Source organism: Diaporthe amygdali (assembly GCF_026229845.1).
Source record: "Diaporthe amygdali strain CAA958 chromosome Unknown NODE_20_length_815715_cov_65_842320, whole genome shotgun sequence".
NCBI lineage: Eukaryota > Fungi > Ascomycota > Sordariomycetes > Diaporthales > Diaporthaceae > Diaporthe > Diaporthe amygdali.
Window position 1 is genome coordinate 734,975 of NW_026517040.1, and position 21,044 is coordinate 756,018.

A 21,044-nucleotide genomic window follows, 5' to 3' on the forward strand; every position below is an offset into this window, starting at 1 on the left:
AGCCTTCAGCACGGCTAGCGATGGCCTTACCCCTCAGGCAGGAACTTCTCTACTCACCCCCACGTTAGGGGGACCTAGGTAAGCAAGACTCTGTCTGTCGCATACTAACACGGGACTGCGGTTCAGACTAAGCTTTCGCACTGTTGAGCTCTCCCCACTCGTTGCCCCGGCAGCTGCATTGAAAATCGTCTTGTTCTTGCGATTCTCATTAAACACGGCCGTTCGACACGCGCTTCGTCTGGCTTCGCGTCCGTCGCGGCATACAAAACGTCAATTACCAGGCGCACCCATTCTTTCCTTCTTATTATACGCGCTTTCGCCCTCGTCAACACTACTTCCAAGCCGCTCCAACCCAAGTTTGACTCCAGTGGACAGTGACCGGAGCAAAGCGACCTGCGCGTGCGCATTCTCTGGCCGCGCTTGCTGTCGCAACAAAGCGCACTGCCCCACCAGTCATAGTCACGCCAACGTATCGATCTGGAGCACGACTCTGACGACGTCGAAGCGCATCCGCCCTTTACAATATTTCGGTCATCCTGCACAAGCAACTCAAGGCTGAAGTCCCACCATGGCCGATACAATGGGCGCCCCTGCGAAGGCCTTCAAGAAAAAGAAGGCTTTCGCATTCCTTAAGTCAGCTACCAAGCCAGCTCCGAGCCTTGACTTGGAAGACGGCCGCTTCAACAAGGAAGCAGACGAGGACGATGATGGGCTCGATTTGTTCAGGCGGTCACGGGACTTCTTCCCTGTCGTGGTCAAGGAGCAGGAGAATCGACAGGCGACACCAGAAGAGAAAAGAGAGGAGTACAAGCGCTTTTCCCAACAAAGCACCCAATCACCGTCCCCGCCATCGTCAAAACGCCGAAAGCTGTCGTCGCCTGCGCATGTAGAGTACTCGAGGGACACCGAAGAAGACCTATACGGGCCACCAACACCTCCCCGCCGTGTCACAAAGTCTCCTTCGCCCTCTTTACGGAAACCACATCTCAAACAGTCGACGCCGTCGCCAGCCAAAGGCAAGGGCAAAGAGAGGATGCCGTCGGTGCAGCGTGATACTCTTCCTACGCCGACCCGCTCAAATTCCAATCAGCCACCTGCAAATAAGGTGATTGCTCTGGATGATGACGACGAGGAGGATGTTTTCAAAGAAGTTCCTACAGAGAAATCTGCGGTTGCCAGAAGGACCGGCACAAGGACTAGTAACGATGTACCGGCGCCCCTAGAAGAAGAGACGCCGAGTCCTGGCCCGATCACAATCGACGACAGTGACGATGATGTGTTTGAAAACCCTACCGAGCCCGAAGATGACGACCCATTTGCCCATTTCATTGAGCGAGCTCGCGAGCGCGAAGCTGCCGCCAAGGCTGAGGCGGCGGCGGCGGCGTCAGCGTCCAGGCCTGAGATCCAACCCTCGACCCCGGAAGGTGCACCGTATAAGAGGCGGGAGCCCATGATCGAGGTCAAGGTTTTCGTCCAGTCACGCATGGCAAGGTTCCCCGAACTCGGTCCCTTCGGCGCGAAGCGAGGTATGAACCAGAATCTAGGAGTCATTCGCAGGACATTCTTGTTGTGGCTCAGGAAAATGGGACGGTCGGTCTCGGGGGAGGATGAGGCGGCTATATTCCTCACCTGGAAGCGCCGCAAGATCTACGACGTATCCACGGGCGTCAGTCTGGGGTGGAATCCATCGGTGGCTGAAGACCCGAGTTCGTCCTCCTCGACATCCGGCTTTGTAAGGGGGGGTGTCCTGCTGGAGGCTTGGACGCAGGAGGACTTTGACGAGTGGATTGCCGAAGAGGAAAGGGAGAGGATGATGCAGCGAGGCGATTTGGTCGAGGACGTCCCCGATGATGAGCCCGTTGAGGAGCAGGTCGACGATGCAAAGGTCCGAATTTCCATAAAGGAGAAAGATCAGAAGCCGTTCAATTTGTCGGTGGACAAGGACATGGAGATTCGTCTCCTCGTCCCTGCGATTCGAAAAATCAAGAAGATCCCCAACGACCGGGAGATCAAGCTGAGGTACGAGGGAGAGTGGCTAGAGGGGAACATAACGGTTGGAGAGGCCGACATTGAGGACTTCTGTACCGTCGAGATGTACTTGAGGTGATCCGCGTGCTGCTACGCAGGCACAGGAACGAGCAACGATGAGACGCAAACTTTTAGGGTTTTTGGGGGCAGCGCGGTGGGATCTTGCTTTTGGAACAGATACCCCATTCTAGGCAGGCGTTTTGCGTCCTCGGAAAATCAGACTTAGGCACAGAAGCAATGATTATTGGAGGCATTTAGTCATTCAATATGTTTTGGGAGTATTTCCACCTGCTCGAACGAGGCATCTCATCTCCTCCAGGTTCCCAAGATCTCCTTCCCAAATGCAAACTTTTCGGCCACATCTAGACCACCAAAAAAACGCCGATTCGCCGTTATGCCATGTATAGTCGTGAAAATCTCGCTCACCACAATCGCTCAGAACCTCTCCTTCATCCGCGCCGACACAGTCCTCAGGCCGTTGTAGACCTTTCCAGGCGGCTTTCCAAGGATCAGACTGACGATAGACTCCCGGGCGATCCTCGTGTTCTTGAAGGCCCCGAGGATGTGGATCTTGGAGTCGGCCAGCACGACTCTTGTCCGCGACGCGTTCTCGATAGCGTACCTAGTCTTGCCGTCCTTGCCTGCGATACGGCCGATGGCACGGGCGAGATGGTCGCCCTGAAGGGTCTTGACATCCTAAAAAGAGAGGGCAGGTATGTCAGTATCTTGTTACATAGCTGACAGCATAAGGAGGGGGGCGGTTGCCAGCCTACTTTTATCTCAAAGGTCTCAATGTAGAGGTCGTCCATGCGCAGCAGGGCGATGGCGTCGTCGACGTCGAAGCCCAGGGCGAAGGCGCGCACGAAGTCGGCGCCCTTCTGGATCGCGCCGTTGTCGGTGGTGGCCTTGGAGGTGCGCAGCTCGACGGCCTTGCTCTTCATGTTCATGCGGCACTGCAGCTTGAGGTGCTCGACCAGCGGCGGGTAGATCTTGGGCCACGAGGCCTTGAGCGGCGTCATGCGGTGGGGCGGGATGGGCACCTTGCGGTGCTCGACGCGCACGGCGTCGCCCCGCGCCGAGGACGGGGCGAAGCGCGGGCGGCCCTCCTCGTCCACGGCGTCGTCGAGCTGCATGTCTGTCTCGGCGGGTTGTTGGGGCTCCTCTGCCTCTGCTGGTGCTGCGTCTGGGGCGTCGAGGAGGATGTCTTCGTCTTGGGATTCGGCTGGGAGGGGGATGTTGGCTGCTGGCTCCTGAGAGGCAGCCTTGAGGGCTGTTGGCGCAGGCATGATGACAATGTGTGCGCAAGTGGTGCGTAGATGGTAGGTAGGAAGGAGGATAACGGCCGTGTCGATAAGGTGGGGAGCCGGACAGCGATTCGGATCTGGCCTGAGGTTGTGTATGGTAAAGTCTGCTGTCACAGGTGATTGATAATAATTTCTATCTGGAGTCCTTGTCTATTGGAAGTGTGTTGGGCGCTGACTGTGTATTCCTGTTGTCGCGAGTCTGAGACTGGTCGTTTGTCGACTGGCGCAGCGCAGTACCCTTGAAAAGTTTCTGGCCAGGGCGGTGGGATGCAAAAGTTGTGGTCCAGAGTGGGGCTGCAGATCGACAATCAGCTCTTATCGGCCCAGACTAGGTACCTAGGCGTGGCTAGGTAGTCACGGTAGTCTACATGGAGTGGCAGGTGTGAAGTGTGAATATCGAATATTCCCTGCTCCCGTTGCAGCCGGGGATCCATGCTGATTAGCGCGTCATCGCTCCGAAGTTCTCTTCATGCGAGCTCCCTCCCGACCTCAAGGTTCTCCGGCAGAACAATAGACGTATACCAATCACACGAGACGACTCCTCAAGCTGTCGCGGCAGCATAATTCCTCATTTGGTGACTCACAGGCTGTTGACATGCTGAGAGTTTTCCTTTCTATCTGAAGAGCGCGACCTGTTTCTGCGTGCAGGCGCAGTCGCGACACACCACTTTGCCGTCGAAAAATCCGGTGACAACCCACCCACATTGGACCGACCGAAAGAGTACGGCCATGAAAAAAGCGTGACAACCCTCTGCAACAAGACACAACTGGCGCAAACAACTAGGCGCAATCCCAACACCATCCAGAGAAGAACAAGCCATTTTGCCAACGGGTAGACTATCTGCACTAGGTGCCTAGGCAGTACCGTAGTAAATGGTAGCAGTCGCTAGCGGCACACTCCCAACCACCATCAGACCGACGTCAGTGCTGCACACATCACTGCCATCTCCTCGACCAGACGACACACCACTCGCCCAGCCAGCAACCTCGACCAGGACCACTTGGAGGGATTCTACACTCGCTTCACCATGAACGGCTGGTACTACCAAAAGAATGTCTAGCAGCTCGACAAGGTTCGGGCGCATCGTCTGGGAAAGCATCGCCCGAAGCTTCACTCCAAGAGCGGCCCAGAGGCCGTCCGCCTTCAATTTCTCGCCATTCCCGACGCAGACCCGATCGCTATCTCAGCATAATGTGCGACGGAACTGCTCCGGCGGGCTCCTCCTGCTCGCTCTCGATGGCCCGCAGCCAACGCAGAACATGCTTGCCAGTTGCGCAACCGCATCCGAATCCATGACGGGGACTAGTTCCAGCAATACTGCAGTCATTCGAATGGCAAGGCAGGCATGGGCAAGAAGCATTCATACATATGGCTCGGCCGGCCAGGTACAAGGGCGGCGGAACAAGAGCTCACAGGCAGGGGATGGAGAGAAGGCGACTGGTACAAAGCAGAGCCCACAACATGCAACGACACAGGGAAAGGGCCACGAGGCCGCAGGGAAGAAGGTCGAAGAAGGGCATGACAGCCTCACAGATTCAGTCTCGAAATACTTGCATCTTCCGCATCTGCCCAAGATGCCTCATCGACCTACCAAAGAAGAGCTTCTGTCTGCGGCAACCGGATTCTGGCAGAGGCTCAAGGTTCGCTTCAAATGGTTCTCTATACGAAGTGCAAGACCTTTCAATGCCGATGAGTGGGGTGCTTTTGTGTCCTGGATATTATTCGGGCACTTTGTCTGGATCCTCGTGGGAACAACTACGTTCTGCTCGCTCCTCATTCTCTTGGTGAACACCGTCGTCGCGCAAGGTCAGTCCTACTTACGCTTGAGCCCTTCTCTACCACAGACGCTGACAATTGCCAAAAGAAACACTCGCTCGATGGGTTGGTGACTACCTAACCCAAGCAGCCGGAGTAACCGTCGTCTTCGAATCAGCCATTGTGCCAAAATGGAGAGATGGTGTCATCACCTTCCGGAACGTTTTCGTGTCCCGTCGTCCTGGCCAGATCAAGTCGTCTGTCTCGAAAGGATCTCCTACCGATGCAGCGGCAGCGGCAGCGGCAGCTCCTCACCCAGACTCGCAGGCCAATGATGATGATGGGAACTACACCCAGTTTGACGTGACGATTAGTGAGGTGAACGTCACGCTGTCTTTCGCCAAATGGTGGAACAGCAAGGGTCCTCTCCGGGATGTCGAGGTGAAGGGGGTCCGCGGCGTTGTCGACCGCACATCTGTTTTCTGGTCAGGGGAGCAAAGAGATCCTCTGTCCTATCGCCACATCAGCCAGCCGGGGGATTTCGAGATTGAACACTTCAAACTGGAAGATTTACTGGTCACGGTTCATCAACCCGGTGGCTTTCGGCCATTTTCCGTGAGCATATACAGCTGCGAGCTACCTCAGCTACGAAAGCAATGGCTTTTCTACGACTTTCTCTCCGCCTCCCACATGTCGGGGTCTTTTGACGGATCATTATTCACGATACATCCAAAGCAGATCCACGGCGCCGCTGCTGGTGAGGAGAAATACGCCGCTGACAACCTTGGGGAACCGAGTGCTTGGAAGAAATTCAGCCGGCTCCGCATTGACGGGCTCAGGATTGACCATCTGAATCGCGGCGTTAAAGGCACTTTCGGATGGATTTATGAAGGAAATGTCGACATAGTGGCAGACGTCATGTTTCCAGCGGATCCCGACGACAGCATTGGCAAGGTCATGAGCGACTTCTACGACAGAATGGAGGATGCGGTGACCAGCAATCGGTACCTGAGAATTCTGGACAAAGATATCGGAACAAATGCCAGCTTTTATAACATCAACAACGAAGCAAGTAGCCCAACGAAGGGCCATCTCTCAGAGAGTACCGAATACCACCGAGATGAATCATGGACCAATGCATCAAATACAGAGACGTCGTCGGATCCAGCTCAACAGGAGGAGGTGCCCCGTTATCTGGTCATGGATCTTCGCATCCACCTCAACGACGTTCGGGCCTCGGTGCCAATGTTCCATGCCACCCCGGACATCTCCTACGTCAACCAGAATTTGGTTCGCCCCATCGTGGCCTACATCAACGCCAAGCACACATATATCCCGATCAACTGTCGCATTGTGAAGCGTCATCCTGACTTCGACGGGTCTTGGACGATATTCGACTGTGGTCTTATGGACGATATGTCCGCGGAAGTGTACACCGCGTTCGCCCGTGACGTCGAAGACCAGCACTCACGTGTGAAGAGACTCAAAAAGGTCGGCTTCTGGGCAGTCAGCGTCGCACTTCAGGCTTTACTTGTGGGTGTTGCGGGCGATCTGATTACTTGAAACACGACTGGGCAATCCAATTCTCGATAGATTGCATGGTCCTTGAGAGCGACGTGTGGTTGGCTGGTAGCCTATCGGATTTTTTCATGACAGGTAGCCACGCGCGATGCTCACCCTATGGGATAACGATGCTACACCAATTAACAAAGGGCATCTTGGCAGAAGCGATGTTTATTTGGAACCGAGCAGCTCGGCTCAGCCTCTCTTCACAATTCAACACCGCGCTTTTGTTGGGTTCAAGGCTACGAAGCTTGCAGTACAGTGTACGTTTGGAACGGGGTGTGTTGGCAGTGATTTCAGTAACTTCTCTACTCAAAGCGTTTGGGACGCACAACACGTGTTCATGTATACAGGACGGCAGCCACGGCGTTGGAGTCGAAGAGATCATATTTCTTCACTTGGAGTTACAGGAGCTGCGCCAGTAGTCAGGTTACGGCATTGATTGATACCCGGACGAATTATGTACTGTCCGCGGCTGAGCGCGTACACAAAAGATATATACATGGGTAAATGATAACGGTACAATGTCACTATTTTACGAACGCACAGGTTTATTTACGATTGCTCCTTTGATTGTAGCAATTCCTACTCACGTTGACATTTCCTACAGACCTAATGCTCATACAACCCATAGTCTCGAGTTCATATTGGACAATAGGCCCCGGCCAAGGCAGGACCGACAAATATGTCCCGTGTTTCGGTCAATCACCTGGAAATCAACTCTCGGTCTTCTCTACTCTCCAGTCCCTTTTGATAGAAATGGCGCCCAACTCAATGTCAGAGTCCGTTTTCGTGTCGATTGTGCTGTGACGACTAATGACAGCATAGCGGATAGACTCGGGTCTCAGCTGCGATCCGTCGTCAGCCAGCCCTGTGATGCAATGCTCGTCCTCGTGTTCCAAACGACTGAAGCGTCGCTTCTGTTTCTGAGTGACGTTTCGAGATTTCATGGTTGGTGGTCCCAACTTGGCCGTTCCTGTTGGTGTGTACCTTCCTCCTAGCAGCGGACGAAGAAGAGGGATACATGCGAGCGTGATGGCTAAGCATGGCTCCAGGGCGCTCCACAAAATAGGCATCAAAATTGTATAGGTAACGTCGGTCATGTCTACGTGCAGGATGGAATATAGGCGGATAGCGCTGATGATGGCAACACTGTGGGGATATCTGATTAGCCACGAATCCAGCATACAAAAGAAAGGCAAAAGATGAAATACAAATATGAGATACTCACAATAGTCCCAAGCTAAACGTGAACATCAACACCAACTTCTTGTACAGCGCCAGCTCGAGGCTGTAAATGTATGGCATAGGGAGCAGCAGGACAATGAGGTCCGTCACAATATTGAGGACCCCATGGCACATCCACAATGTGATAGAGCTGCCGCAGTGTCCATCGATTGTCTGATCCCAATTATATGCCAGAGGCTGGCAGATGAGAAACGATCCCAAGATGACCACTAACATCCTACATGAGGCAAAACAGTCAAATTAGACGAGAACTTTGGCAACTGAGAGAAAGTCGACGAACTATTACTCACCAAAGAAAAATCACGACTGCGGTAATTTGAGCTGCTACAATAAAATAGCTGACGGTGAATATCTTCGAGTAAAGAGTGAGTATTGACGTTTTGGACAATGTAAGACTTGTGGCCCAGACTATCTGTTGGGCAAGTATCATCTGTAGGCAATATTTCATGTCAGAGGATGTCCTCAGAGAACTTGAAATTAAGTCTGGTTCTAATTGTGTCAACCTTACCTGCAAGAATACTTTCGGACCTGACTCAAAATGGAACCGATCCTGCAACTCTGCCACGTGATAACCGCCTCCTGCGGCAAGAACACCTGATAGCCCCAAACAACTTTAGCATGCTTTCAACATATTAGAACATGCATTGCACCGCCATCTACTCAGTTGCAAAATTGAGTGAGGCGTGTCAGACTTACTGGAAATGTTGAGGGCCTGATAAGCAACGACATTGATCTGCGGGAGAAAAAGTTAATTCAGATGGGGTTGATGGTAGGAGGGTCAGAAACTCACGCAAGCAGCAATCATGAGATAATCACTCAAGTCCCTCTTCCTGTTGGACATACGTTTGGCCAAGAGCCGCAGCCCGACTGCGATGGTGGGAAGGATACTGAAAATGACCGCGCATGAGATCAGAGCCCTCTGGTCAGGCCGCTCTACTGGGAATATCATGTTAGGCAGGTTGAAATTGAATGACTAGCAAGTACGGCATCTACATCAGGAGCAATGAGAAGCTGCTTGGTAGTGAGAGGCTGAGAACGAGATTAGAGAGTAACTTGGGGTCAGTAATAATGCGGAAATAGCGGTTCAAATCTTTATTCAAGGAGTTGAACCCTTCGCCAGGATGAAACGATGGGAGACAACCTTCATTTATCTCAGCTCTTGTAGAGAGGAACCAAAGCACAAAATCTCATTGTCCGCGCCGTTGAACTGGTACCGGGGTCCCAGAACAGCCATAAGTATCATCCCTGATTGTGTGAAGGGATCAAGGCTGTATAATATGACCTGTATTTCGGGGACGTCAGGCCAAATATTGAGGTTCATTCTGATATTGACCCCGAAGGATTGCTCGTCCATAGGCTTGTTGCATACTTGACAAGGGAATTGCATTCACCGGTGGATGATCGTAACCAGCAGGCTTGAAGACCCTGACCGCTCAAAACATCTGCAAGAGCTTGTAATCACTCACTGGGCATGGAACTGTCACAAAATCTTTCTGCGAGATCATCCCCTTCCTCAAAATCGACAATCGACAATGGCATTTACTGTGATCTGACCCGAAACTAGCAACGTTTACTGCAGGCTGACTAGTAATACTCACTCCACTTTACACTCTGAGTAGAAGTCCTACATCGTGACCTACAAATTGCTTTACAGATGGACATTTAGTAGCACTCAGAAGGGAAAGTTGCCCTGTCATTCACGAGGAGGCCTAATAGTTTTGATGATATCCCTCTGTCTGTCAGGGGAAATACGCGGGACAACCCTGCGTATTCCCGCGAGTGTGACCAGCGCACCTGGCTGCAGAAATTGTGGAGTTCTCGCGGTGATCATTGCCCGGTGATAGAAGTCCGGAACCGAGCAATGGTTTGCCAGAAGTCTCACCGGGACGGGGACCATCTCCGACAGCGGCAAGCCACAGTCCTCTTGGCTTGGACAAACACGAGACAAGCCTAGTTCTAGAGGTATAGATGACTAGCTAGCCTCCCTCAAAGAATGTGACAGCGTCGCCAGCGGAGTATTCACTCCTTGTTCAACAGTGGAACTCAGGGCATACCTACGTTGGCCGCGCCTGCAGGTAGGGTCGAAGCTCGCTGCTACGTGGTACAGCACAATGGACAATGCGAACTATCCACTCTCGGTACAGGCCCCCTGAGGGCGGGGGGGGGGGGGGTGGTTGTTGACAAGGGACAAATGGGACTGTTGAAGGAATATTATGATATTTCAGATACTCATACCAAATGGGATGGCTCTTCTGAATCTACCCTGCTAATCTTTGCCTATGTAGATTCTCTGATACATGGCTTTCCTGCAGTTGGTAGTTTCTGGGACTCTAGTGCGCCAAGTGAATGCATAATGCTTGAATACCTCAAACATGAGTGGCCGAAATTTGCCCTGTCACCGTGACCTAGGACCCAAAGGATCAGGGCCTTGTGGTTTAATGGGCCCAGATATGCAGCCACATATCTTTCTGTCGTGGGACTTGAGGGGTACGCGTGTATCCAACCACGCCATGGGCTTCATACTGAGCATATACCAGGCAATTTGGATCTTTTCATTTCTCATTCTATTGCAACAACTTCGTCTGAGTGTTATTTCGTTTCCGTACTGAAGAAAGCCTCTGACGGGCCCAATTATCCGGTAGGATCTGCTCGATCATGGACAGCTCGTGGGATCGTGGTCTGGTCAATGCTGGGCTGCTGAGCCAAGCCGTCCTGTTAGGAGCTACAGTCCTCGTCTTGACTGTTCTTCGACGCCTCTTCTTCTCCCCAATCAACTCAATTCCTGGGCCATTCTTGGCATCTATCACACGACTTTGGCATCTCAAGCAGGTTGCTAGTGGGAAGCAGAATTTGAGGCTCATAGAGCAGCATGACAAGCATGGTGTGGCCCCTTCAGATCCAGCATGGGACTTGTTTCCATATCTCTGGACAGTCTGGACTGACCTAAAGTTTGTCGGCCAGGGTGCTTCGTGCGGATGGCACCCAACGAAGTCAGCGTCAGACATCCAGATGCTGTCAAGTCTTTACTTTTGACCACTCTCCCAAAAGTAAGCTGTTCAATCCTGCGTCAACCATAAATGCGCAAATGCAGACACTGAGGCCCCGCATAGGGCGACTGGTACAAGATCGTTGCGTTTCCAGATTATCGTTTCTTCACGCCTTTCAGTCTATTGGACCCGAAGGACAAAAATGAATGCTCCAAGTACCTTTCGACAGGCTACCTGCAGCACAATGTCAGCAAGTCTGAGCCAGCGATGGATACAAATATCTCAAAGCTCATCGGCTGGATGGATAAGTTTGCTGAAGAAAAGAAGCCCATGGATTTGGACAAATTTTTCACTTATGTCTCCTTCGATATTACCGGTGACATTGTCTTTTCCAAGCCCTTTGGTAAGTACGAGTGTGATAAGGATGTGCCTCGAATGGATCAAAATGTTTATGAGCATGTCGGTACCGTCCGAATATCGATTAGACTGACGGTGTGTCAAACAGGCTTCATTGACCAGGGAAAGGATCTCAACAACTCCATCGCCATGAACACAGGATTAGAAATGTACATTTCATTCGTCGGATACCTACAATGGCTCCATGTTATATTCGCAAACCCATTCGTCACCTGGCTTGGCGTTTTGCCTATGGGCCACCTGTTCGACACGACGATGAAAGCCCTGAAGGAGCGACAGAAGAATCCTGACGCCAGGCCCGACCTCGTCAGTCACTGGTTCAAGGGTCTCGAGAAGGCGAAGAAGGACAAAAGCCGGCTGTTTAACCAGCGCTGCCTCGAGTCTTTCGCCACCGCCAACGTCGGTGCGGGCTCTGACACCGTCTCCGCTGGACTGCAGAGCTTCGTATACCACTTGTTACGTCTTCCGAGTGGGTGGCAGCGCGTGCGGGACGAGATCCGCGAGGCTCAGAGGCAAGGCCGCTGTGGAGGAGAGGTCGTCTCCTTCAACGATGCCGCTCAACTGCCATACCTGCAGGCCAGTATCAAAGAGGCCATGCGAGTCCACTCACCGATATCAGGTACGTGAAATATCTAGTCACCATTACTTGTGGGGCTGCAACTGAGCAAAAGTAGCGGGCTTACCCCGAGTAGCGCCAAAGGGAGGCGTCACAATCGGCGGCACCCACTTCCCTCAAGGCGTGACTCTGACTGTGAATCCTTCCGTGATCCACACCTCCAAGGAGATATGGGGGCCGGATGCGCGGGAGTTCAACCCAGACCGGTGGCTGCGGCCGGACGCCGCGGAGAAGGAGAAGTGCTTCATTCCGGTAAGCTTGCAGATTTCATCTCCGCGGGCATGCGCAAATCGACGGTGGACTGACATTTGAAACAGTGGGGCGCCGGCTATGCTTCGTGCCCAGGGCAGCATGCGGCTCGCCTTCAACTATCCAAGATCGCTGCTACTGTCGTGCGAGATTATAACATCAGGCAGGTTGATCCAAAGGCAGAGTGGACGTGGGGTGCTTGGTTCACCTGCGTGCCACATGATTGGCCTGTATACATAGAAAAATGTGTGGACTCTTAGAATGCATTTGTCCATAGAAACTCAATTTGGTGGGATCGAGACACATGAATTGATGTCCGCTCGGGCGCACATACGACGGGTACAACACAGCTCTAACTGAGTTCGAATTGCTCACTTGTAAGAATATTGGTTTTACCTCCTCAAGACTGAGCTACTGGCATGCCCATGGTATTTGGTATCGTATTATATCCAGAAAATATACTATGTAGGTTATACTGGATGATTCAGGTATAAAGGGAAGACAGAGAAATGTCATGACCCGTAATTTTCCTGACTTTAAGCAGAGGTGTACTATCCCTCAAAGTGCCTAAATCGCATTCTGCCTTTGCGTGTGGATCTACAAGCCACAGCCGTGGCTGCTCACTCAGATTCATCCCACACCCGTCACGGACAAGTACCAACTAAGCTTTCGTGCCGGCCTCGGCCGCTGATGCAGTGGGCTCTTGCACAGCTCGCTTGCCCTTCTTCACGACTCTGAAACCTGCGAGTGCTGCTCCCAGTATCAGGAGCAGGACGAGCCCGAGCAATGAGCAAACTCCAACAGCGGCTGCGGCACCTGCACTGAGACCGGAACCTGAGCCGGAAGACGATCCAGATGCCGAAGCGGAGCCAGATCCAGAAGATGATGACGATGAAGCACAGACCCCAGTGCTGTTTCCACAGGCTGTGCACCAAGATGGAGTGTCTCCGATGGAGAACTTCTGCATGTTCGTGACAAAGTCACTCCAAGGAATTGTCGTCTCGGTTTGCCCGAAAAGCGGGTACTCCTGGGCTGGGGCCGAGTCCGAAGCAGATCCATTCGAAAAGAGGAAGCGCACGGAGACGTCATCCGGGCTCACAGTGGTAGGGGCGTCGGTTCCATTGACGGTGGCATTTGTGACCAACTCGAACGTCATGGAGCTGGCGTAGTCGACGATCCCTTTGAAATCTTCATTCACAGAGGTGAGATTTGACAGCCCGAAGAAGGACATGAACGTTGCGTAAGCGCCGAACTGCACGTTAAAGCGCTCTGCTGACTTCTTCTTCAGAGAGGACTCTATTGTGTCGTTGAGGGCGTCTATAATTTGAGCGGCGAGGACTGAGCCGGCAATAGCCCGGACAGGCTCGGATTGGTTGAAAGCAAGGCCCAACTCGTGAGCATTAGCCAGAGTCTGCAGCTGGACCACGGTGTCGTTCGTGAGCAGACCATCGGAGGGAATGCTCGCGTTGTGGATTTGCGAGACGTGGACATAGTCAAAAACTGCAATTGTCAGCAACTGGTTAAGGAGGCTCCAACAAGGCATACATACTTGCGTAGGCGTTCTTGAAAGTTGCCTCGGAAGAGTCAAATGTTGTGTTGTACACGGGAAGCAAATCCTGGTAGAATTGACGGGTGCTGTTCAGGAGCTCGAGGTACTCCGAACTCTGGAAATAGTCGTTGCTGCTGACGACAGCCTTTGCACATCCCGAGCTACCCTGGAGCCACGGGTTATCCTCAGCGCCGGAGCTGCTAGCAGCAGAGCTGACAATATTGACGGGAATGTACTGATATCCGTTTAGAGGAGCCTGCACCTCCTCTCCATTGGCGAGAGTCTGGGTTGCAGCTGTGCCGGCCGGGGGATAGATGGCCTGGGTGAAGACCTCGGCCGATGACTGAAGCACGTTGTCCACTGGAGCAGTTATGGACATCTGTGATAGTAACGCGATGTCTGAGGCAATGTTCAAGATGGTGTGTGTGCTGTTGCTCGCAATGTAGCGATTACGGTACCATTGGCCGGAGACGTAGACCTGGTCCGCACCCAGAGCTGTCAGAGAAGTCGGCGGCCATGACTTTGACGTCCTGTCCCCGTGGCGATGGAATATGTAGGCCCCCAGGACGGTCTCAGTCAGGGCCTCTCCCGGCAGCAGGGAGAGGAGGGCAATGATGGGCTTGATCGCCATGTTTTTCTTAAGTTGCCCCAGGACAGATTGCTCAACAAATGCAGGCGTCAGATTGTGACTCAGTGAGTTCTACAAGAGCACAACTGTGACAAGAGGAAAAGGGAAGGAGGAAGAGGAGGGGTTAAGAGTGTGGCCTGGCAGGCCTGGAAGTAAAGAAAACAAGCATCTCCGATGAACGGGAATGCTGGATTGCTCTTGCCCAGATGGAGGATAGTGGCGCCAATGAGAATACCATCCACCGGCCAGACCTGTCAAGAAGCAGGCTAGAAGCGAGTGAAGGTGACCACCTACCTGTGTGGTCTGCCGGATTAGAGGTCTATGGCCGTTGATACATGGCCGTGGTGGGTAGCAATGCAGCACGTATTGTTCGGTTGCATCGTCTGCATGTGTGGGTCTGCGTAGTGCCCAGCCGGCTCTGCATGCATCTCCGAGAGGGGGGATGGGTTGAGCTCTTTCTTCCTGAAGTTTCCCTGTGTCACTTCTTAGATAAACCTCTGCTTAGATAAATCCCTTGTTTCCCCTCCCCGGAAATCCTTGTTGCAGACCCAGCCACGAGAAGCGGCATGCCCCGTTTTCGAAAGCAATTCGGTGGTCTGCAGATCCTTGAGACCCCATCTTTGCTCAAGCCGTGGTCGTGGGGACGGGCAAGGAGAGCAGAGCACCTCGGCAGCAAAACCTAGTCAAAGATAAGCTTGGGAAGCTTGCCCCACTAGTCTACATCTTTTCGTTTGGTGTTGGTGCGTGCCGGATCTCCATGCAGATTGATGAGGGTCCGATGAGATGGCGTTGTAGAGCACAGTAGTAGTGAAGAATCTGCTCCCACTGGTTCCGGATGTGCGGCAGATTTGACAGCATCATCGACACCTGATCACGGGTAGACAGACTGCTATGTATGGTCTCAGCTGCTATAAACGCTTCTAGAGCGGGAGTGTATTGCCATCGTGCAGTGCTTGCGCAGGTCCCAGGGTTCAACCCTCACGGTCGTCGTGGATATTATCGATGTTTCTGATGGGTCTCTGGACGTCTTTGAGCAGTCGAAGTTGAAGGAGCAGTTTCTAACATAGGAGTCTCTGGTGTATCTCGGGCATTAAAATGCTTCGTGCAAGACATAACATGCAAGGGAATGCCTGCGATGCCCGAGTCCAAAATCAGTGGTCCAATGGTCTTCAGTATGAGTCGTGAAGTGACGTATGTTCTCAAGTCAACATTCATAAACAAAACCCCTCCGCGGGCCGTTGTAGCTTCACCCCACCATTGTGTCAAACACTCTAGCGTCGACGGCCATGCCTCCCCCTCGGAATCTGCGAGCCTTTCTGGCGCTTGCTCGGAAGAGCTTGACAGCGCCGGCAGCCCAACGTCAGGCGCCTTTGACGTTTGTCGTTGGCAATGAATCTGCTGGTAGGCCCTGAGCTCCTGAACATATGCTTGCCCTCATCCACCCGTGAGCATTGCTGACCTGGCCCACGCCCCCTCCCAGACCTCGACTCCCTCTGCTCGGCCGTCGTCTTCGCCTACCTCCGCAGCCACGCTCAGCCCAAGTACACATTGCATATCCCGCTGGCCAATATCCCCCGCGAAGATCTGCCGCTGCGGCCCGAGCTCGCCAAAGCCCTCAGTTATGCTGGCGTCAAGACGGAGGATCTGCTCACGCTATCAGACCTCGAGGAGGTGGTGAAGAGCCACGGCCTGGAGCCGCAAGATACTCGCTGGCTGCTGGTGGACCACAATGCCCTGACCGGCACGCTTGCAGAGCGCTTCGGCTCGCGGGTGGTCGGGTGCGTTGATCACCACGAGGACGAGGGTGCAGTCGCCCAGGACACAGGCGATGAGCCGCGTGTGCTACGGAAGACGGGTAGCTGCATGAGCCTTGTGGTAGAACACTGCCAGGACGCCTGGGACGCGCTCTCCAAGGCCAACAGCCGCGAGGATGGTGACGGCGATCTGGATTCCCACCTTGCTCGCGTCGCGCTGGCTCCCATAATAATAGACACAAACAACCTCAAGTCAAAGGCCAAGACAACACCCACGGATGTCAAGGTCGCTGAAATGTTGGAGGGTAAGATTAAAGATGTTAAGGAGGACTTCGACAGGAAGAAGTATTACAAGAAGCTTAGTAAGCTCAAGGAGGACATCTCGCAGTTTTCCTTCCGCGACAACTTTCGCAAGGACTTCAAGTCTTGGACCGAGGCTGGCTTGGTTCTGGGGACGTCCAGCATTCCTCAAGGTTTCAAATATATGCTCGAGAACATCGGAGACAAGGAGACACTCCTGCACGAGTTCCGCACCTTTGCGCGGGAAAAGGGACTAGACATTGGGAGCATAATGACTTCCTCAGCCAAGGACGATGGTATCTTCAAGAGGAACTTGCTTGTATGGGCTTTCAATGAGAAAGCTGTCAGGGCCGTGGAGAAGTTCGTCGAGGTGCAGAAGGACAACCTTGGGCTTGAGCCATTCCACCACTCCGATCTAAGCGGCGGAGATGGCCAGCACGAGAAACGGTACTGCTGGATTCAACACCAGACCGGAAACAGCCGGAAGCAGTTGGCCCCGATGTTGAGATCTGCCATGGCGGAAGCAGCGAAGCTCTGATTGTTGAATGATACCCTTTTGCGCTGGGAAAATAGACCCACGATTTCCTTGAGATGTACATGTTCTAGACGTGGATCTGACTAGATGTCACAGACCTGAGTTTTGTAAGCCTTAAACGGACGGCTACCTACTTGAGCCTTGATGACCGCCAAATATCAGCTGCAGCCAATGCAGAGGCACGGTCTTAGCCGAATAAGAATCATCACTGCGGAGGGAAAGTCTATTTTCTATCACTTAGAGGCTGATATCGAGAGAGACATCGAATGCCAAGTTCGAATTGGCTATGAGGTTTTTCAGCGATATGGACGGTTATACTGATGCGTGGCAGCACGCCTCCAAACTTTTTGAGTTGCGAAGCGGGCTGTGTCCTTCCAAACACACTACAATCAGAAAGTAACACGACAAAATTCCTTCCAACCTGTCAGTCGATCTATTTGAAACCTCGCACTGTTCTGGACAGTCTCAGACAGCCGCCACAATCGCATCCAGCCATTTCGCCAGTCTACATTTGAGTATTAGCCTTTGCTCAATCTGATTGCGGAGGGAATTTCTAGACACGCACCTGTAACCCTGCTTCGCGATCTGCAACTTCACCACAGGGCTCGCGGTGGTCGTGTAAGAGCCACTTAGGTCATTGCTCTCGACGTATGAGATTCCTTTGGCCAAAACTGTGCTACATACTGCAGCATTGCTCTCAGTTGCCCACTTCAAGGAGCTGGTAACCGCGTCATTAATGTTCAGACCGCTCACCCAGCTGGCTGCGCTGGACTTGTATGTGCCGGATTGGATAGCTGTCACATTGGTGAAGTCAGTCTCTGAGCGTTTAGTCCCCCTCACAGTATCAACTGGTTGATCGGTAACTTGCCTGTTGTGAGTGTGCTGGCCCAGGTCTTGGCCCCGCTCAGAGACGAGCTGCCAGCGATGGACTCTGGGATCTGAGTGTCCCAGATAGCGTGCAGGTTTGTGCTGTCTCCATCATAGGTAACATCAATGTCATTGCCGCCAACATCGAGATTCTCACAGTGTAGCGGCTGGCCAATGTCACCAAGAAACTGAACGGCCTAGTCAGTTTTTCACGAACGTATAGTTAATCTTCTCTTCGGGCGTCTTACATGGATGATCATCTAGCACAAGTGTCAGTGACATTCAGCGCCATTCGAGATGCTCAGCCTTGCAGAATATGTACATACCTTGGCTGCAACCTGTCTATTGGCCTTGCTCGCACTTGTGTCAAGCAAGATAGAAGTCTATCATTCACCAATTCAGCGTCGAATCCAGCACAAATCACCTCGTTCCTTCTTGGGGATGAATCTGCACTCACGTAGTTGTTGATTGCACTGACTACACACCCTCCACTTCCGCAGTCCCGGTCATAGTCCACGCCGCAAGAGCTGGGCGGGTTGTCCTGCGCATCGATGTAGTGGAACGGCGCGGAGAACTTGCCAGCCGTCGTGGTCCGATAAGAGTCGGCCCAGGTGGAGACCGTCGCGAGGTAGTCCGCAGATGTATCGCCCAGGAGCGATTGAAAGTACGTCTTGGTCGAGGCCGACACAAAGTTGGTCGCGACGTATGCGACTGTCTCATGGCCAAAAGCACCCCATGCTTGTGCGCCTGCGGGCAAGAAGCCAACTGCGCCGAGGACCAAAGTCAAGACGTGAGCTGTGCTGGGCATCATCTTGGCTCGTAGGGAGGTATGCACTTGGGAAGAACTTTCAGTTGAAGACTTTGACGGTCACTTATGTACTGAGAATCGAAAGAAACACCTGGGTCTCCTGAATACATATATACATGGTCCATCTCCTACCAAATCTGGCGCATGACACTACGGCTCCATGCCACCGCGGCTCGACAGAAGCCCACGCTGACGTCCTTCCGTCCCTGGTTTGGCTCGGCCGACGCAAATGTCCCGCTTGTCAGAACTAGCGAACCGGAAGCCCCAAAAGAAATCTGAGATAGATCGATGAGCGAACGCGGCGGAGGAACAAGCATTTTGACTTGAATGCCCGGCCAATCAGGCCCCCACGTTGACGGTAGAAAGTCTCCCAATTCGGCAGGTGAGCGGCACCTAAGCCATGGGACAGGGGCAGGGACAGGGACAGGTCTAACTGTCTTAACACACCGAGGGAATCAAGATAAAGAAAGGACATGATATAGTAGTATTGACTCTGCCATTTTTCCTACTTAAAGGCACTATTGAATACCAGTTGCAGGTCGAAGCTTATTCTGCCTATTAGCATCTTTTGCTAGACACGAGTATTGACCTCCATGAATTAATATTTGATCTACCTTGAACGAGGTACCGCGGCTCCTAACACAACATATTGTAGGCCCAGCTCAAATGAAAGGACATATTGATTTGAGCAGTTTCTCCCGAATTCTGGGCCATGTATTGCTAAAACATACCCCGTTTGTTTCAAGCAGCTAGGTGTTAGATATAGAGTGAGGCGCACCTCGGAGAATTTTCCGTGAAGAACAAAGAGAATTGAGGATGGTGGATGTCTCAAAACATAAAAGGTCACACTTAGAACCAAAATCTCGATTGTAAAATGTGTAAGAAACAACATCAGAGCTGGACCATACGCGAGACTCTTGTCGATGCTGGAATATCGTTTGTGATTCTCGATCTTAGTCAGGGAATCTCAAAGCCATGTGAGGTCCCGATTTTAATTCAGTTTCAACCCAGTGATACTGTACCAACTGTGGAGTTATCAGAAGCTGTTGAAAGAGTCAGACAATATGCGAGGGTGCATGAGCTAGGGAGAAAGGCGGAAGGCCCCACATCCTCCGCTTGACCCCTCATGACCCGAGAACGAGTGTGCTTTTAAGCCCGACTCAAAGTATGTCCGACCTTCAACGCTCCAGAGCGTCCTTCATAATATCTGTGGAGGCTATGAAAGGAAACATGAGCGCTAGTCGACACTCAAGTGCAGCAGAAAAGACCTCCGCCGGCGACACCCACCCCATCGGGGCGGTGTCGCCCTCTCGGCAATCTGCTATAATCTCTCATGGAGAATTGGTCAAAGATCCGACAGAAGTATATGGGAGAGGTCCAGTTCTCATTCGCATAGGGTAAGCACCCCTGTGCCTCGGATATCACATTTATGCTCACCACTATCCGAAGGAACGGAGGAGCAGGTATGTCCCGCCAAAATAGTATCCAGCCAATGCGGAGCAGGATCTGACATTTTATAGGCGCCACTGGGCTGATAGGAGCTCTGGCCAATGACTATCTCAGTACACTTCCCGAAGAAAGATCTATTGTCTGGATCTGCAACCATTCTAGGAACAGCCAGCTGGCCCTCCTGCATGGGTATGTTGACATCGCCTTGACGTACGAGCGTGATCAGGAGGAGCTCGCGAAGGCTGAGGGCTGGTCAGTGACCAAGGGATGTGCATTTCACGACCACTTTTGTATTGCGGGGCCTCTGGAGGATCCGGCCAATGTCAGAAATGCGATTTCCTTATCGGATGGCCTACAACGAGTCGCGAAATCTAGGAGTCTATTTCACAGCCGAGCCGACACATCGGCAACGATGTGGAAGGAGCGGGGCCTCTGGTCAACATGCAACTTACTTCCATGGGAATATGGAGGCGGGATTTCGGATAGGCAGTGGTATCAAACCAGCTTGCTCTCACCTTCAGAAGCGTTGAAGAAGGCAGATGCTGCTGGGGCGTATCTTCTGACAGACCGGTCGACACTTTTGCGCCAAGTATCTACAGGTACCATCTCGAACACGACTGTTTTCTTCGAGCCAACATCAGAAAACGATTTTTTAATGAACAGCTGTTATGCAGTGTGTTCGCCGACGGCGTCGCGTGAGACTCTTGACTTCCTCGAATACCTCCTCACGGATCGGGCTCAGGATCTCATCAAATCATATGGTAAAGATCAATGCGGGCTGCCATTATTCGCTATGGCGGCGGATGGCTTCGCGAGGACTTCACTGAAGGGTGGAAGGCCGGTCAAAGGGCATTGGGTCTTCGAAGATGTCCGAACTGATTAAGCTTTATGGGGGCGGGTGAGATTTACATGAGCCAGCTACTGACATCGCAAAATCTGATTTCACGAGGATGAGCGACATTAAATATTACAACATTTGGAATGCT

At 52.5% G+C, this 21,044-nt stretch overlaps 9 protein-coding genes across 9 annotated transcripts; 5 read left to right on the plus strand and 4 right to left on the minus strand.

The window, feature by feature from the left end:
• Nucleotides 1-568: 568 nt before the first annotated feature.
• On the plus strand, nucleotides 569-2,107 carry J7T55_012780 (uncharacterized protein; the record flags this gene model as incomplete). The annotated part of the gene is made up of 1 exon (XM_053145442.1): nucleotides 569-2,107. One exon carries the CDS (start codon nucleotides 569-571, stop codon nucleotides 2,105-2,107), a length of 1,539 nt encoding a protein of 512 aa, XP_052992170.1.
• Nucleotides 2,108-2,463: 356 nt separating this feature from the next.
• Nucleotides 2,464-3,314, minus strand: J7T55_012781 (pre-rrna-processing protein pno1; the record flags this gene model as incomplete). The annotated part of the gene is made up of 2 exons (XM_053145443.1): nucleotides 2,464-2,724; nucleotides 2,802-3,314. 2 exons carry the CDS (start codon nucleotides 3,312-3,314, stop codon nucleotides 2,464-2,466), a joined length of 774 nt encoding a protein of 257 aa, XP_052992171.1.
• Nucleotides 3,315-4,385: 1,071 nt separating this feature from the next.
• On the plus strand, nucleotides 4,386-7,076 carry J7T55_012782 (uncharacterized protein; the record flags this gene model as incomplete). The annotated part of the gene is made up of 4 exons (XM_053145444.1): nucleotides 4,386-5,139; nucleotides 5,198-6,621; nucleotides 6,801-6,914; nucleotides 7,005-7,076. 4 exons carry the CDS (start codon nucleotides 4,386-4,388, stop codon nucleotides 7,074-7,076), a joined length of 2,364 nt encoding a protein of 787 aa, XP_052992172.1.
• Nucleotides 7,077-7,367: 291 nt separating this feature from the next.
• On the minus strand, nucleotides 7,368-8,848 carry J7T55_012783 (uncharacterized protein; the record flags this gene model as incomplete). The annotated part of the gene is made up of 6 exons (XM_053145445.1): nucleotides 7,368-7,803; nucleotides 7,883-8,116; nucleotides 8,190-8,329; nucleotides 8,408-8,493; nucleotides 8,596-8,632; nucleotides 8,690-8,848. 6 exons carry the CDS (start codon nucleotides 8,846-8,848, stop codon nucleotides 7,368-7,370), a joined length of 1,092 nt encoding a protein of 363 aa, XP_052992173.1.
• Nucleotides 8,849-10,554: 1,706 nt separating this feature from the next.
• J7T55_012784 (uncharacterized protein) lies at nucleotides 10,555-12,428 on the plus strand (the record flags this gene model as incomplete). Its single annotated transcript, XM_053145446.1, has 6 exons — nucleotides 10,555-10,780; nucleotides 10,861-10,946; nucleotides 11,010-11,289; nucleotides 11,392-11,922; nucleotides 11,996-12,171; nucleotides 12,237-12,428. The coding sequence occupies 6 exons, from the start codon at nucleotides 10,555-10,557 to the stop codon at nucleotides 12,426-12,428; spliced, it is 1,491 nt and encodes a 496-aa protein (XP_052992174.1).
• A 401-nt stretch (nucleotides 12,429-12,829) lies between these two features.
• J7T55_012785 (uncharacterized protein) lies at nucleotides 12,830-14,348 on the minus strand (the record flags this gene model as incomplete). The annotated part of the gene is made up of 2 exons (XM_053145447.1): nucleotides 12,830-13,668; nucleotides 13,718-14,348. 2 exons carry the CDS (start codon nucleotides 14,346-14,348, stop codon nucleotides 12,830-12,832), a joined length of 1,470 nt encoding a protein of 489 aa, XP_052992175.1.
• Nucleotides 14,349-15,631: 1,283 nt separating this feature from the next.
• J7T55_012786 (exopolyphosphatase-like protein) lies at nucleotides 15,632-16,937 on the plus strand (the record flags this gene model as incomplete). Its single annotated transcript, XM_053145448.1, has 2 exons — nucleotides 15,632-15,746; nucleotides 15,826-16,937. The coding sequence occupies 2 exons, from the start codon at nucleotides 15,632-15,634 to the stop codon at nucleotides 16,935-16,937; spliced, it is 1,227 nt and encodes a 408-aa protein (XP_052992176.1).
• A 462-nt stretch (nucleotides 16,938-17,399) lies between these two features.
• On the minus strand, nucleotides 17,400-18,612 carry J7T55_012787 (nuclease s1; the record flags this gene model as incomplete). Its single annotated transcript, XM_053145451.1, has 6 exons — nucleotides 17,400-17,439; nucleotides 17,500-17,700; nucleotides 17,775-17,989; nucleotides 18,050-18,061; nucleotides 18,128-18,184; nucleotides 18,259-18,612. The coding sequence occupies 6 exons, from the start codon at nucleotides 18,610-18,612 to the stop codon at nucleotides 17,400-17,402; spliced, it is 879 nt and encodes a 292-aa protein (XP_052992177.1).
• Nucleotides 18,613-19,839: 1,227 nt separating this feature from the next.
• On the plus strand, nucleotides 19,840-20,941 carry J7T55_012788 (uncharacterized protein; the record flags this gene model as incomplete). The annotated part of the gene is made up of 3 exons (XM_053145452.1): nucleotides 19,840-20,006; nucleotides 20,059-20,072; nucleotides 20,130-20,941. 3 exons carry the CDS (start codon nucleotides 19,840-19,842, stop codon nucleotides 20,939-20,941), a joined length of 993 nt encoding a protein of 330 aa, XP_052992178.1.
• Between the last annotated feature and the right edge of the window lie 103 nt (nucleotides 20,942-21,044).